The sequence below is a fragment of the Falco biarmicus genome, chromosome 1 (genome assembly GCF_023638135.1).
Source record: "Falco biarmicus isolate bFalBia1 chromosome 1, bFalBia1.pri, whole genome shotgun sequence".
Classification (NCBI taxonomy): Eukaryota; Metazoa; Chordata; class Aves; order Falconiformes; family Falconidae; genus Falco; species Falco biarmicus.
The window spans coordinates 50,955,980-50,967,928 of record NC_079288.1 but is presented as its reverse complement, the minus strand read 5'-3'; the positions used below and the strand labels follow the sequence as shown (position 1 = coordinate 50,967,928).

At 50.2% G+C, this 11,949-nt stretch overlaps 1 protein-coding gene across 3 annotated transcripts; it reads right to left on the bottom strand.

The window, feature by feature from the left end:
• Window positions 1–5,272: 5,272 nt before the first annotated feature.
• PPP1R3B (protein phosphatase 1 regulatory subunit 3B) lies at window positions 5,273–11,705 on the bottom strand. 3 transcript variants are annotated; one of them, XM_056351971.1, is made up of 3 exons: window positions 11,637–11,686; window positions 10,763–11,081; window positions 5,273–8,765 (listed from the first exon to the last, which is right to left on the bottom strand). In XM_056351971.1, the coding sequence occupies exon 3, from the start codon at window positions 8,732–8,734 to the stop codon at window positions 7,874–7,876; it is 861 nt and encodes a 286-aa protein (XP_056207946.1). In that variant the 5' UTR covers window positions 8,735–8,765; window positions 10,763–11,081; window positions 11,637–11,686; the 3' UTR covers window positions 5,273–7,873. The 3 variants fall into 3 exon arrangements, with proteins under 3 accessions (XP_056207946.1, XP_056207928.1, XP_056207936.1); XM_056351953.1 differs by lacking the exon at window positions 10,763–11,081 and having other exon boundaries at window positions 11,637–11,705; XM_056351961.1 differs by lacking the exons at window positions 10,763–11,081; window positions 11,637–11,686 and adding an exon at window positions 9,190–10,755.
• Between the last annotated feature and the right edge of the window lie 244 nt (window positions 11,706–11,949).

The following is an 11,949-nucleotide window of genomic DNA, read 5'->3' as shown; positions in this document are numbered from 1 at the left end:
TTGCATGGCTATAAAGCATTCAACTGATAATTGTTCTGGTCTCTGAAGTGAAGTTCTCCTGCAGAAGACACCGTGGAGGAGTGGAGGGTTCGATAGGTTTATTTATTTGTAGTTTGCCTCCTATTATGAGTTGATCTGCTTGGAGACAGCTTCTTGGAGAAAGTAAAGCTGGGCTGTGACAGTCCTCAGCCCAAGAGGGAGACCTGTTCCAGCATCCCCTATCCTAGTGACCACGTGTGCTGTCGAGCGAGAGGTGGAAGATCTTTGTCACCACAACACATATAGCTCCCCTGAACCCTGGCTTGCAATGCCATCAAGGACACAGTCAGCTGAGCTGATAGACAAGGAAACACTCTGGATTTCTGATGGCTACCTAGATCAAAGAAATCACAGCAAGTAGGGAAATGCAGGAGACGCAACACCTGCCAGGTGTCCAGGGGAACACTGTGTGAAAACGGAATGGTCGTAAAACCCTGAGTTGAGCTGAAGAGGGCCATTATATTTCTTCCTATAAAAGCCTGTCTCCACAGTCCTGAGTGTCACCACACAAACACTGAGGAATTACACTCCTGATAATGCTCCAGTTTTGTTCTGGCAGGGGCCATAAGGATGGAAAGCAGGTGCAGGAGATCGTGAGTTCCCTACTGCTGAATATTGAGTACTGGGAAGGAAACAGGTCTGGTTTACTGAGACTGACCTTGATTGGTATCATTGAAAGGTGGGCTGTAGGTCAATTTAGGTCTTCAACTCTTGGCAGCAGGGTTTTCCAACAATTGTATTGGGAATATGGCTCTACACTTTACTGCAGGATGTACATCTTGGTGGATGGCCAGTATCTTGCTGCATGCAAACAGCAGTTGCTCCTTTGCCCCAAACTACACATTGGTTAGGACTTGCCAGCCCTGAAATACTTTTGTCCTGCGGCCACTTACCTTGTCCCCTCACATCCATATGTCCTAAATCTGGCCAGGAGCTGGAACAAACAGGGTGTTTCAGCAAGACTGCAACATTGCTTAGAGCTTCTTTGATTCCTGAAGACTGTGCCTTTTCCCTAGGAGAGCAGTGCAGCCCTTAGGGTACAGAGATGTGGTGGCATCTTCGTACTTGAGGTTATCAGCATCCACATGGATGAGGCCTTGAGTGACCTCAGCTAGGTGTGAGAGTGGTCCTGCTTGGAGCAGACATCTAGAGATCTCTTCCCACTTGAACCTGTCTAGGATTCATTAAATATAAAGACAGGCATCACCATGGTCTCAAGAAGACTCCCACACCAGAAATAGCTGGAAGCTATAAAAGCATTTATGGAGATATCCTGAATGTTTCACCCTCTTCTTATGCTCTTTTGGGGAAACTTCTCCTAGTTATGAAGTTTGAGCCTTCCCTCCCCCCAAGACTACATGGCTGCATTGGAGCAGAGGAGATCTGTGACTAATGCATTGGCTGAAAGAGCTTGCCTGTATCCCTGTTCCAGGAGCCAAAGTACTTAACGTGGTGACTGCTCTGACTTATATGTACCAAAGGAACATGCCAGCTGCAATTATTTTTCAACAAAGGCACCCTTTTTCTTTTTTAAGCCTTGTGTAAATGTCAATAGCAAGTCTTTAAGGACAGCTAACTGTCTGGCGCAGAACCCCTCCAAGGGGGAGGATAAAGACAGGCTGGGCAGCTTCTCTGGCTGCAGCATGGCAGAACCTTGCTGAGCCAGAGCAGCTGGTTTAAAGCCTAGTTCCATCAAAAAGAGACAAGGACGTAAATATGTTTTATTGCAATAGTTTAGAGCCAGACAAACTGCCCAGTAGGAGCAAGTCTGTGGAAATACTAGGGGAGTTTGGGAGCATCGCAACCCAGCCCCATGCTGCTGGCTTTATGGCAAAGCTCTGTGCTGTTCCCAGGGGCGCAGGGTGCCCTCAGTGCTGCTGAGAGCTGCGTCCTTAGCGCAGCCCCCTCCCACCGCACCCAAGTGCCCTTCCTGCCCCTAGACCACATGCAAGCTTGCGGAAGGCATTGTGAAACCAAGTTCACACTTGACTTCGTGATGGTTACGCTGGCAGCCATGGAAACAGCGTCATGGTGTGTAAGAGAGAGGAGAAAAGGGCAATGCCCTGCTGTAGAGCCCGAGGGAGGTACTACAGAGCAAGAGGAAGCCCCATGGTACGTGACAAAAAGCAAGCACTGCTTGCAGACAAGAGACACACCCCCAAAGACCCAGTCTCTCAATGAGGCTCATTTGTGGAGGGGAAACCAAAGAAGAAACACTGTGGTTAGGAAATGATGCACTCCGTCTTCCCCCTGCTTACGCTCCTGCTGCCCCCCGTTAGCCAGGCAAACACATCTTCCACAGGTCATTCTCCACTTTGAGTGCCTGTAAGAACTACATTTAACACCAGAGATAAATTTGCTCCAGCAGCAAAGCACTAGCTGGATTTACACTCCCATGGTTTGGCAGAGAGATTTTTCCCACCCTCTGTATCATATCCTGCTTGCAGGCAGTTTTTCACCGGAGCATCCCCCATGCTCAGTCTGGCCTGGCAAATATCTAAAGCAAGGATGTGAGGTGCTCATACAGCACCTGTACAGAGACAGATGGTAGGCTGAACCATCCCTGTGGGGCTTGAAAGCAGTCAGCTTCTCTTGGATTTCCCACATTTTTGGTCATCAACTCCCCGCGTTCAGGCTCGTGGCTCAATTGTAGCTCTGCTCACACTGCTGTCTGGTGCTCGGTTAGAAACTGAGCCTCACTTTCTGATTAAGTGTTGAAACCCAAACTCTAGGATCTTCTTCAATACACGAGCAGCCTCAGAATGAACTTTTTCAGCGTGTCACCAGCCCTGCTCTGGAAGCTGGACAAGGCTGGGAACAACTCCGGCTGCCCATATTCCCTAGCAAGAACCCTCTTAGCAAGCATGAGAATGGGAGGAGAGCTGCAAACGCTCACCGGTGCTCTTCCTGGGGCACTTAGATCTACTTTTAGCAAACTTCATGAATATTTTTGACCCTGTTCTGCCAGGATGTGGGTGCAGGGAGCCCACATCCTGCCGTTGTCACAGCATCCAGGACTTGCAATCCAGTGTGCTCTAGATGAGGCTGCCATGGTGGCAGTGGTTCAGCAGAGCTGCTCCCCTGTAGGATACCACCCCTGGGCCAGCGGGAGATTGTGCTTGGCAAAAGGAGCTGGGGATGGATGGACCAGGGGAACGCTGGCCGCCCTCCCCTTTACAGAGCTGTCCGTGGAGGACAGACTTAGGAAACTTGAACCTCCAAATAACCTCGGCAACAGATCAATATGACATCCCAGCTTAATTATCTCTGCCAAGAGGTGGCACCAAAAACCCTCAGGATACAGAGGTTTGGGAACCTCAGAGCAAAGGCTGGGAGGGGATGCCAGGAGCACTCTAAGAAATCTTTGTATACTGAACAGCACGTGCTCATATCTGCCACCAAGGGCTTTATAAATGCAAAAATTGCACGGCCTGCATGCTCTAGCAAGTAACACCGGGGCATTAGGAGAAACCCAAGAACTCTCTTAGCCCTTCTAATGCTTGCACGTCTCCTTGGCTGCCCTGGATGCGAACAGGCTTTGCTTGGACTTCCTTATCTCTCAAACAGAAGCTGTCATCACACAAGGTTTTCAGCCACAAAACTGTTACAGTAAATGTCTGACTGCAGCTGTCTCACTCATGAGCTTGGGCCAGTGTTCAAATGTGAAAGCAGCCCAGGCCAAGCCACCAAAGTCATCTGAGGATGTGCTGGGGCACAAATAGCTTTTAAAGATAGTTATTTTCCCCACTCACCCCAAACCAGAACAATAATCAGATGGCTTTTTTCTTTTTTTTAAGAGACCTGTGTTGCGTGTTTGATTAAAAGAACAGTAGTAAAAAAAGATAATAAACCTGAAGCATTTTTAATAGTGCTCAACAGCAGTTGGTTAGATGTAGAAATGACAAAGAACCTGGGGAGAAAAGGGAGTGGTAGATGGTTGCCAAGAAAGTGAAGCCCTTTGCCTCATGCTACTAGTTACAGCATAACTGCTGTCAGGCAAGGGATTACAGGCAGGGTTTCTCTTACCCACCTGCATGTGAAAAATCACACACATATAACTTCCACCTCTAGGCCAATCTGCCACCCCTTGAAGAATCCCACAGCAAAGACACCACCAGAAGGGCCTCTGTGCAGAAACAGCAGTGGGTGACAACCAACGCAGGCTCCCCTGAGCCACGGGGGAGGAAAACATCACAGGCCAGCAAGAACCACCATGCAATACCCTTTTCCCAGGTGCATGCAGATCCCATACTACCTTACCCAGCTGCTGCTGAAAGCAAGACACCCTGGAAAGAGTTCATCTTATGAAAGCGAGAGACTCAGAAATAGCCACAGTCAGAAGGTGCTCAGTTTCATTTCTTTATAAAGCAAAGGCCAAGCTCACTCTCTGCAAGGCTTTGTAGCAGCATGGGAAGTACTGCCTGCATAGCCCCTCAGGCCAGCCCACACAAAGACCATCTTCAAAGACAGTCTTGAGCATTTCCCCCGCCCTCTTCCCAGCTTCCCTTCTTACCTTATCTGTAAGTGGCAAAACCCACCCAGCTCAGTAGCTGATTGTTAGAAATACAACACCTTCAGGCCATCACCAAGTCCTGGTCTTTGCGGTCAAAGCCAGGTCAAATCCTGTAACTGGCCCTTGCTGGCATTTACACCAGAGTTGTTCCCCTTCTGCAAAGGGGCATGTTTCCTGCAAGTGCTTTTTAGTGCAGTGACAACAGGAACAAGCAGTGTGAGGTAAAGCAGGGTCTAACATTCACTTGATCCTGGTATTAGAAAAGAGCCTGACCCTTTTACTGCATCACCACTCCTAGCATCTACCACATCCCAGCACCCAGGCAGAGAGAAAGCATTGATTCCAGATCAAGCCAGGTGCAGGGGGAGAACTGAGACTGACCTGAAACAAATGCAGAAAAACCTGAAAAGGCTGTTCCTGGCACTGCAAGCAGGAGAAGAGTGAAGAGTAGCTCAGGAACACAGTGGTTAGTGGAGAAACCTAAAAGCACAGAGACATGAGCCTGGCTCCTCTCCTTCCCACCATGCAGAGGCTCTGGAAGCATCTGTGTTCACAGAAAGGCAGCAGGAATAGGCTGAAATTTCCTGTTTCAAGCAGCAGATTCCTCCACAGATGCGTGCTCCTCCCTGCTAACAGCCACTTGCAGGAAACCAATCCCATGTCTAAATCACCTCCCCAGCCCCATGGGTGTTTAAATAAGATGACTACAAGATACACAGCCAACATTTTGTTCCACCTTTATTTTAACAATCAGATAAAAACAGAACCATAGTTTTAAAAGTCATTACACAGCAATTATAAAGTGCATTTTCCACTTGAATATTGTGTACAAAAATATCTTTTAAAAAACAAACATGCAAAACACCCCACAAGGCACTTCCAGGCATAGAGCAAGGAAAGCAACCCCTCGCTTCTATGTTCACATTAGCAATGGAAAAGGGAAAAAGGGAAAGGCCACAAGTAGTATTTTTAAACCGCTATTGGTCAAATAGTCAGTTCCCATCCTAGCTTTTACTTATGGCATTGCTCTAGCTAATCTTCCACGTTCCTTCCTAAACACACCCCATCCACAACCTAAAACCAAACAGGCTCCATAAGGAGATACCACCATCCACAGTACCCCAGACATACATGCCTTGATTCAGCTCACAAACAACTCTCCATAGGCTTGAGAACATGCTAGGAGAACATGACTTCTCTACAGTCAGTATCTTACAGTATTAACACCATAAACTTCTTAAAAAAAAAAGTGTCACTCAAGCTTGCTTAAAGTTTAAAACCAGGTTTAAGCCAAGCTAGGCAACAGTCCCTTCAAGAGTGACCAGATGCAGGTTATAAGGGCTGATTCAGGAAGCTGTTTGAACGGAGGAACCAAGCGTGGTGAGCTCTGGACTAGCAAGCAGATTTACCACCTTGACTAAGTGATCAAGCACAGTTATGACATGCATTGGTGTTAGGTTTTTGGAAAAGGAGCAGTTGAAGGGAAGCTATTCTCTCTGGAAGCTCTTGCTCCTTTCAGCATCCAACAGTGATCACAGTATCCTTTCTAAGTTCGGGTAAAATAGTTTTTAAGTATTTTATACAGTAGTCTCCAGAATTAAAAGCTAAGTTTAAGAAGTTAGGTAGGCTAGCCCATTGCTTCTCTCCAGCCCATCCAAAGGCCATTATCAATGCACAAAAAATTATATAAAGCTTATGCACTAGAAAAAAGTAAGATTCCCTTGACTTCTATTTCTACAAACTATTCAGCACTCTCCCTTTGAGCCAAGGGAGTAAGTTACTCTGCTCAGCTGGCACCCAAGCAGCTTTGTGAGGCTGTTCGGCACTGCACAAGCTGGCCACCTCACCTCAGGCCTAGAAGACAAGCTGCCTCTTTGAAGATGGGGATGCTTCACATCTATGATTTGTTTCACATCCAGGTGTCAGGATGACCCATCTCACACTTCTTATGGCTAGTTCTTTGCACAGGTGGAGTGAGCCGCTTCTTATGGACACAGAGATGCAAAGTTCGGGCATTTACAGGTTGAGATGGCAGCTACTGCCACAACAGTGAGGCAGGCCCAGCACATTGATGTTCATCCAGTACAGCCACAGCATCCTCACAGGTGAGGACTGCCATGCCATTAGCTGCCAAGCAGTCCAGGGCACCCAGTAACAAACCATTAGGAGATCTTTTTTAAAAGCAATGTTATTTCCAAAGCCTGTTTATCCCAAAGCATTGCTGGGATTGCATGTTACCACCCCTTCCTCAGTCAAGGCACTTCCACTGCAGCAGGTACACAACAGTCACCTTCTTGTAACAGACACAGCACAGAGCAGCCATGCGGTCCATTTGTATTTAGCTCCTGTAACACCTGAGCACAGCCTCCTGCACAGGACTCTAGGCCCCAGCTGGACAAAACCCTGGTTTACAGTCCATAGGAGGAAGAACTGCATTTTCAGGGCCCAGCACGGCCAACAGCTGACTTCAAATGTCCATTAAGGGGAAAAAAGCATCACCCATCACTTGTGATTAAAGAAATAGGAAGGTTCTGAAGAAGGCAGTCAAGGCTGTTGACCCATGGCTGTGTTACAAGCACCACACAGCTACAGCTAATCTCTATTTTTGGTAACACCAAGGATATAATGAGAGTTTTTTTAAGATCAGCTGATAAAACAACTGGTGACTAAGCAGATCAGATCCTCTTGCACAGGCACACGTCTCCTAATATGGCAGGCTGCAGGGCCATATTTCCTGTCATCACAGTCGCATTCTTTGTCTCCAAAACACCCTTTCTGCCTCCAGCAGGAAGGGCCTCACACTACAAGGATGCGTGCAAGGAGAGGACCCCGTTCCCCACAAGCCCCCTACTATTACCAGACAGGCATGGGCCAGCTTTGTAAGGACAGCCCACTAAATATAATACTAGAACATTCTGAAAAAGCCTTTTAACACTAGGCAAGCAATACAAACCAGCCACCACTACGCAGCTTCAACAGACGATATAAGCACTGTAGCGTTCCCCTGGAGACTAGCAGCTTTATAGAAGAGGAAGGAGTAGCAGCACTGAGGAGATGCATGAGCAACAGCTCCTGGTCCTCTGAGCATCCAGAGAGCCAGTTATCTGAGCTGGGGCAGGAAAGGCAGCCCGTTTTGCCAGGGACGCTTCCCTGACTACAAGCCCACTGCCAGCAGAGCACTGCACATCTGGTTTTGCTGTGAGGCTTATGCAAAGCTACGTGGAGCCATACTTCTTCCACCTTTCCATACACTCCACCTTCAGACTGGCTTTCAGGCCTGCTGACGCGCCAGCAACAGTCAATCAGGACTTTGTCCTTGGGTCAATAGTAAGGCCCTAGCTTCTCGTAGCCAGAATAGCTGGGCCACTCAGGAATGAGGCCGTAGGAGCATCGAGGGCTCCCAAACTGGTCAAAAGCACTGCCAAAGTCAGGGCCCTGTGGGGGGCTGACAGCTTCCTGGGCAGATTTCAGTTCTGAACGTACAATCCTGTAATTTGTGCCCCTGTTGCTGTCCCAGTACACCTTTCCATTGCACTCAAAGGAGATGGCAAACTCTACTCTTTCATGGGATTGAATTCCCTCAGGCAAGCTGATGTCAAAGGAAAATGTGTCCCGATCTGACCCTCCATACGTATCCTTGACATACTGGCATGGGTGATCCACAAAGTTTTTCCAGGTGTCAAACGTCATCCTGATCTTCACAGTCTTTTCAAAAGCAAGGTTCTTCACCTTCACTGTTCCCACAATGGATCGCTCCTTCAGCATACAGTTTTCGAGGCAGACGCAGTCTGCCTGGAGGCGGTTTCTGAAGTCCAGGTAGTCCACAGAGGGCTGAACAAAATCCAGGACAAAGCTGTCCCTCTCCACTGTTGTCAGACCCACGATGTTGTCTATCAGCTCAGTGATGTTGAAAGGAATATCTAGCGGGTCATCAAACTCCGAGAACACCTTCACCATTGTCAGAGCAAAGCCTCTGCTATCTGCAAAGGACACCCTCTTCTTCACTTTGTTGTGTGTGAAGGTGTTTGCTGCCTCTTCTGGTCCATTCAGTGTAGTCTTGCTACTCAGCTGGATGCAGGGCCGCAGTGGCTTGCTTGGCTTTGGAGCAATTTTGCAGGCACACTTCTCTCTTCGCAGGGGTGAGGAGCACAGGTATAACTGCATTGCTACATCCACAGCCATTGCTTGTTTGTGAGGAAAATAGTCTAGTACTCTAGAAGATAAGAAAGGTCAGTTGATATTAGAAAAGCATTTAAATATGAATTTTATCAGACAATTACTACACCACTTCTCAGCCATCCCAAAGAAACTTGCTTCCACCAACCCCACAAGTCCCTCAAGCTTAAAGGCAGGTACTTGCATGGTGCGATTTACAGACGTGGTGAGAAACTTGCTACATCAGATGTGACAGGACCAGAACCTGTTGTGCTCTTGAACAAGAGGTCTTAAAATTGCTACAGGGACAGAGCCACCATTTGAAAACACACACAAGCACTGCCCTACTAGGCTAGCAACAGCAGGCTCCAGAGCATTTCTGGCCCAAAGCAAAGCCCATGGCTCAATCCTGCTGGTGTCAACAAAACCCAGAGATTATCAAATGTCAATGCTACATAAAGCAGTATTCCTGCTGCACTCACCTCAGAGCATCGGATGCTTTTGTAGGAGCAGGAACTCAGTTTGTCACAAGCTGCTGTATGCAACTGACCTCACCTTTCATAAAACCCCAAAGGTCTGGTATTTTTAGAGGCTAAAAAGCCTCGTTTGGTTGAGCTACAGGTATCGCTCATCACTGCCTCCCTTAACTGCTCCATCTGAAATACCTGCAAGTGGCATTGTAAGGATAGCAACAGTCTGGTACAGCAGCAGGGTAGAGACTCAGCTGACATTGCTCTGCACCGAGAGGAGCCCCTTTCCCCTACTGCACTTTAAAACAGACGTCAGCTCAGATGGCCCAGAAAGTTTTACCTCCAGCACAGAGCTCACACATCAAGCCTCCATCATGCTAGCACCGAGCCCCTCGGAAACACCTACATAGCCACAGGGCTCTGCCAAACACAACCCACCTACTCAAGGCTGACAGAGCCTTTGGAAACAGCCTGTGCCTTTTGGGGCAAGGACTTGTGTGCCCCTCTACCACGGGCTCCCCTCCTCCAGTGCCCAGCCTGTTCTCCAGGGATGTAACACTGTCCGTCTCTGTGCACCCACTCTAGGGAAGCTCCCACCCAGCACCTTGCCAGATGTAGCCCTGGAGTTGCCTCCGCAGCCAGGCAGCTCCCAGAACATCATACCTATCGCTCCTGCCCTTACACCAAGGTTAGGCTAGATGCTTTTGGCAGACTTTTTGGCCTGGCTCTGGATAAACCACTGGACAGATTTATCACACTCATCCCCCCTTAAGTCAACTGCATTGCAGCTGACCTTAAACACAAAGTATTACCTTAATAAAAATCCCATCTGGCTGCAAGCCAGGCTCCAAAGCTGCTCCCACCACACAGAATAGGACAAGCCAGGAGCAGTAGCAGCAGCCACTGGCCATGTGATGCAGCACAGCTCCAGCTGCCAAAGCCACGCACAGCCAGCTCTAGTACTCGATTGCTGCCCCCATGCCAAGAAAAAGCGAGAGCTATGCTCTCCAATTCAGTGCTTTAACTCCCCACCCTGCAACACCAACAGAGCAGCTCTGAGCAGGCTTCCACAGCATCCATTCAGCAAGGGCATCTGTTTATTGATAGCACATGTGCCAAAGCTTGCTTCCCAACACAACTCCTTCTGCATTGCCTCCTTCCAGCTCAAGGGCAGCTGTACAAGACAGACAGTAGATCCACCTGTCCACTAATGCCATTCCGCTCATCTCTACCTGGTTTTGCCAAGTTTTTAATTCACACACACTTTATATAGGTCATTTCTTCCTTTAAATTAATGCAGCCTCCAACACCTCTCTCTTACTTGGGCCAGTTTTATCTGCATTACATCTTTTCCCAGGGAAATTTATTCAGCTGAATCCCCACAACTGCTGAAAAGTCAGGTTTCTTAGTAAGCCTTGGTTAGTCACATTTTTATAACAAAGAGGCATGAAATAGCCAGCCTGATTTGCATTACTTGGAGCTTTTTTCAAGCTAAGAACTATAGTAAGTGCTTTTCATACCCACTATCAGGCCATGCTCTGTGCTTTTACAAACTTTTTCAGCCGATTTGATACCCCAGACATACCCTTCTGCACTTGAGAGCCTGCTGATGCCCAACTCACAGCCAACAGAGGAAGGTTTGCCTTTTGGGGCTGGTGTTGGCCATCTTAAACTTCAGATGCTTTGAAGGTGGGAGCAGGGAAATCATTACAGGAGCTTACACAGGAAAGGGAGCTGCAGTAAGCGAGCAGCACAAGGCTGACAGCCCTGCGTGGGTACAGGGGCTGAGCCCTTCCCCCTGCCCCTCCAAAGGCCAGCAGAGCAGATTCTGCCTCCAGACACTTTCCTGCAGCTTGGCCCTCTCCAGAGGGGAACGTCACCACTCTCTCCTCCCTCCCTTATTCCTAGGAAGGAGATGCAAGTCAGAGGAAAGGAATTATTTACCCCTACATTTAACAAAACCCTTCGATTGCCTCCATCCTGCTCCCAGGGCTGGGTAACCCTCTTGCAGTGGGCTCGACGTGCGGCAGCTGCTACGCCCGAAGTTTTCAGAGGCGACAGGCTGCTGGACGGAGCACGCTCGGGCTCCCTGCCCCCTTCTCCTCCCCGGTTCGGGCCGCTCCCAGGGCACAGCCCAGCTCCCACCGGCATGGGGGACCCCGAGGCCGTAACCCCGCTACCACCCGCCCCCCCCTGCGGAGCCCAGCAAAGGCAAGCCGCACGCCCAGCCCCGCCGGCGCTCCGGGGGGCGCAGCAGGGCGACGCCCGGCGGGGGGCACCGCGCCCGGCTCCCCCGGGGGGGGGCCGCAGGAGCCCAGCCGGGAGGATCCCGCCCTCCCCAGCGGCAGCACCGCGGCGGGGAGCGCTGGTACAGCTTCCGCGCACCCGCGGGGTCTGCGGTCCCGCGCCGGGGGGCACGGCGGGCACCCGGGGAGCACGGCGGCGGGGCGGGAGCATACCTGGCGCACTGCATGAGACCGGCCCCGGCACCCCAACTCGCCCGGCCCCGCCGGGCCCGCAGCCTTAAGGCCGCCCGCCCCGCCCGCCCGGCCCACGCCGCAGCCAATGAGCGCGCTCCCAGCGCGGCGGGCGGCCAATAGGCCGGCGGGGGGAGCCCGCGGGGGGCGCGCGGCGGCTCCTGAGGAGCCGGGGCGGGAGGGGCGGCAGCTCGCTGGGCGTTCGGGGCGAAGGGGCCCGCTCCGTCGTGGAGGTGCCTTGCGAGGTGGGCTCCTCTTCCCTCGACCGGGGCTGCCTTGTCTTGGTAGAAGGCAG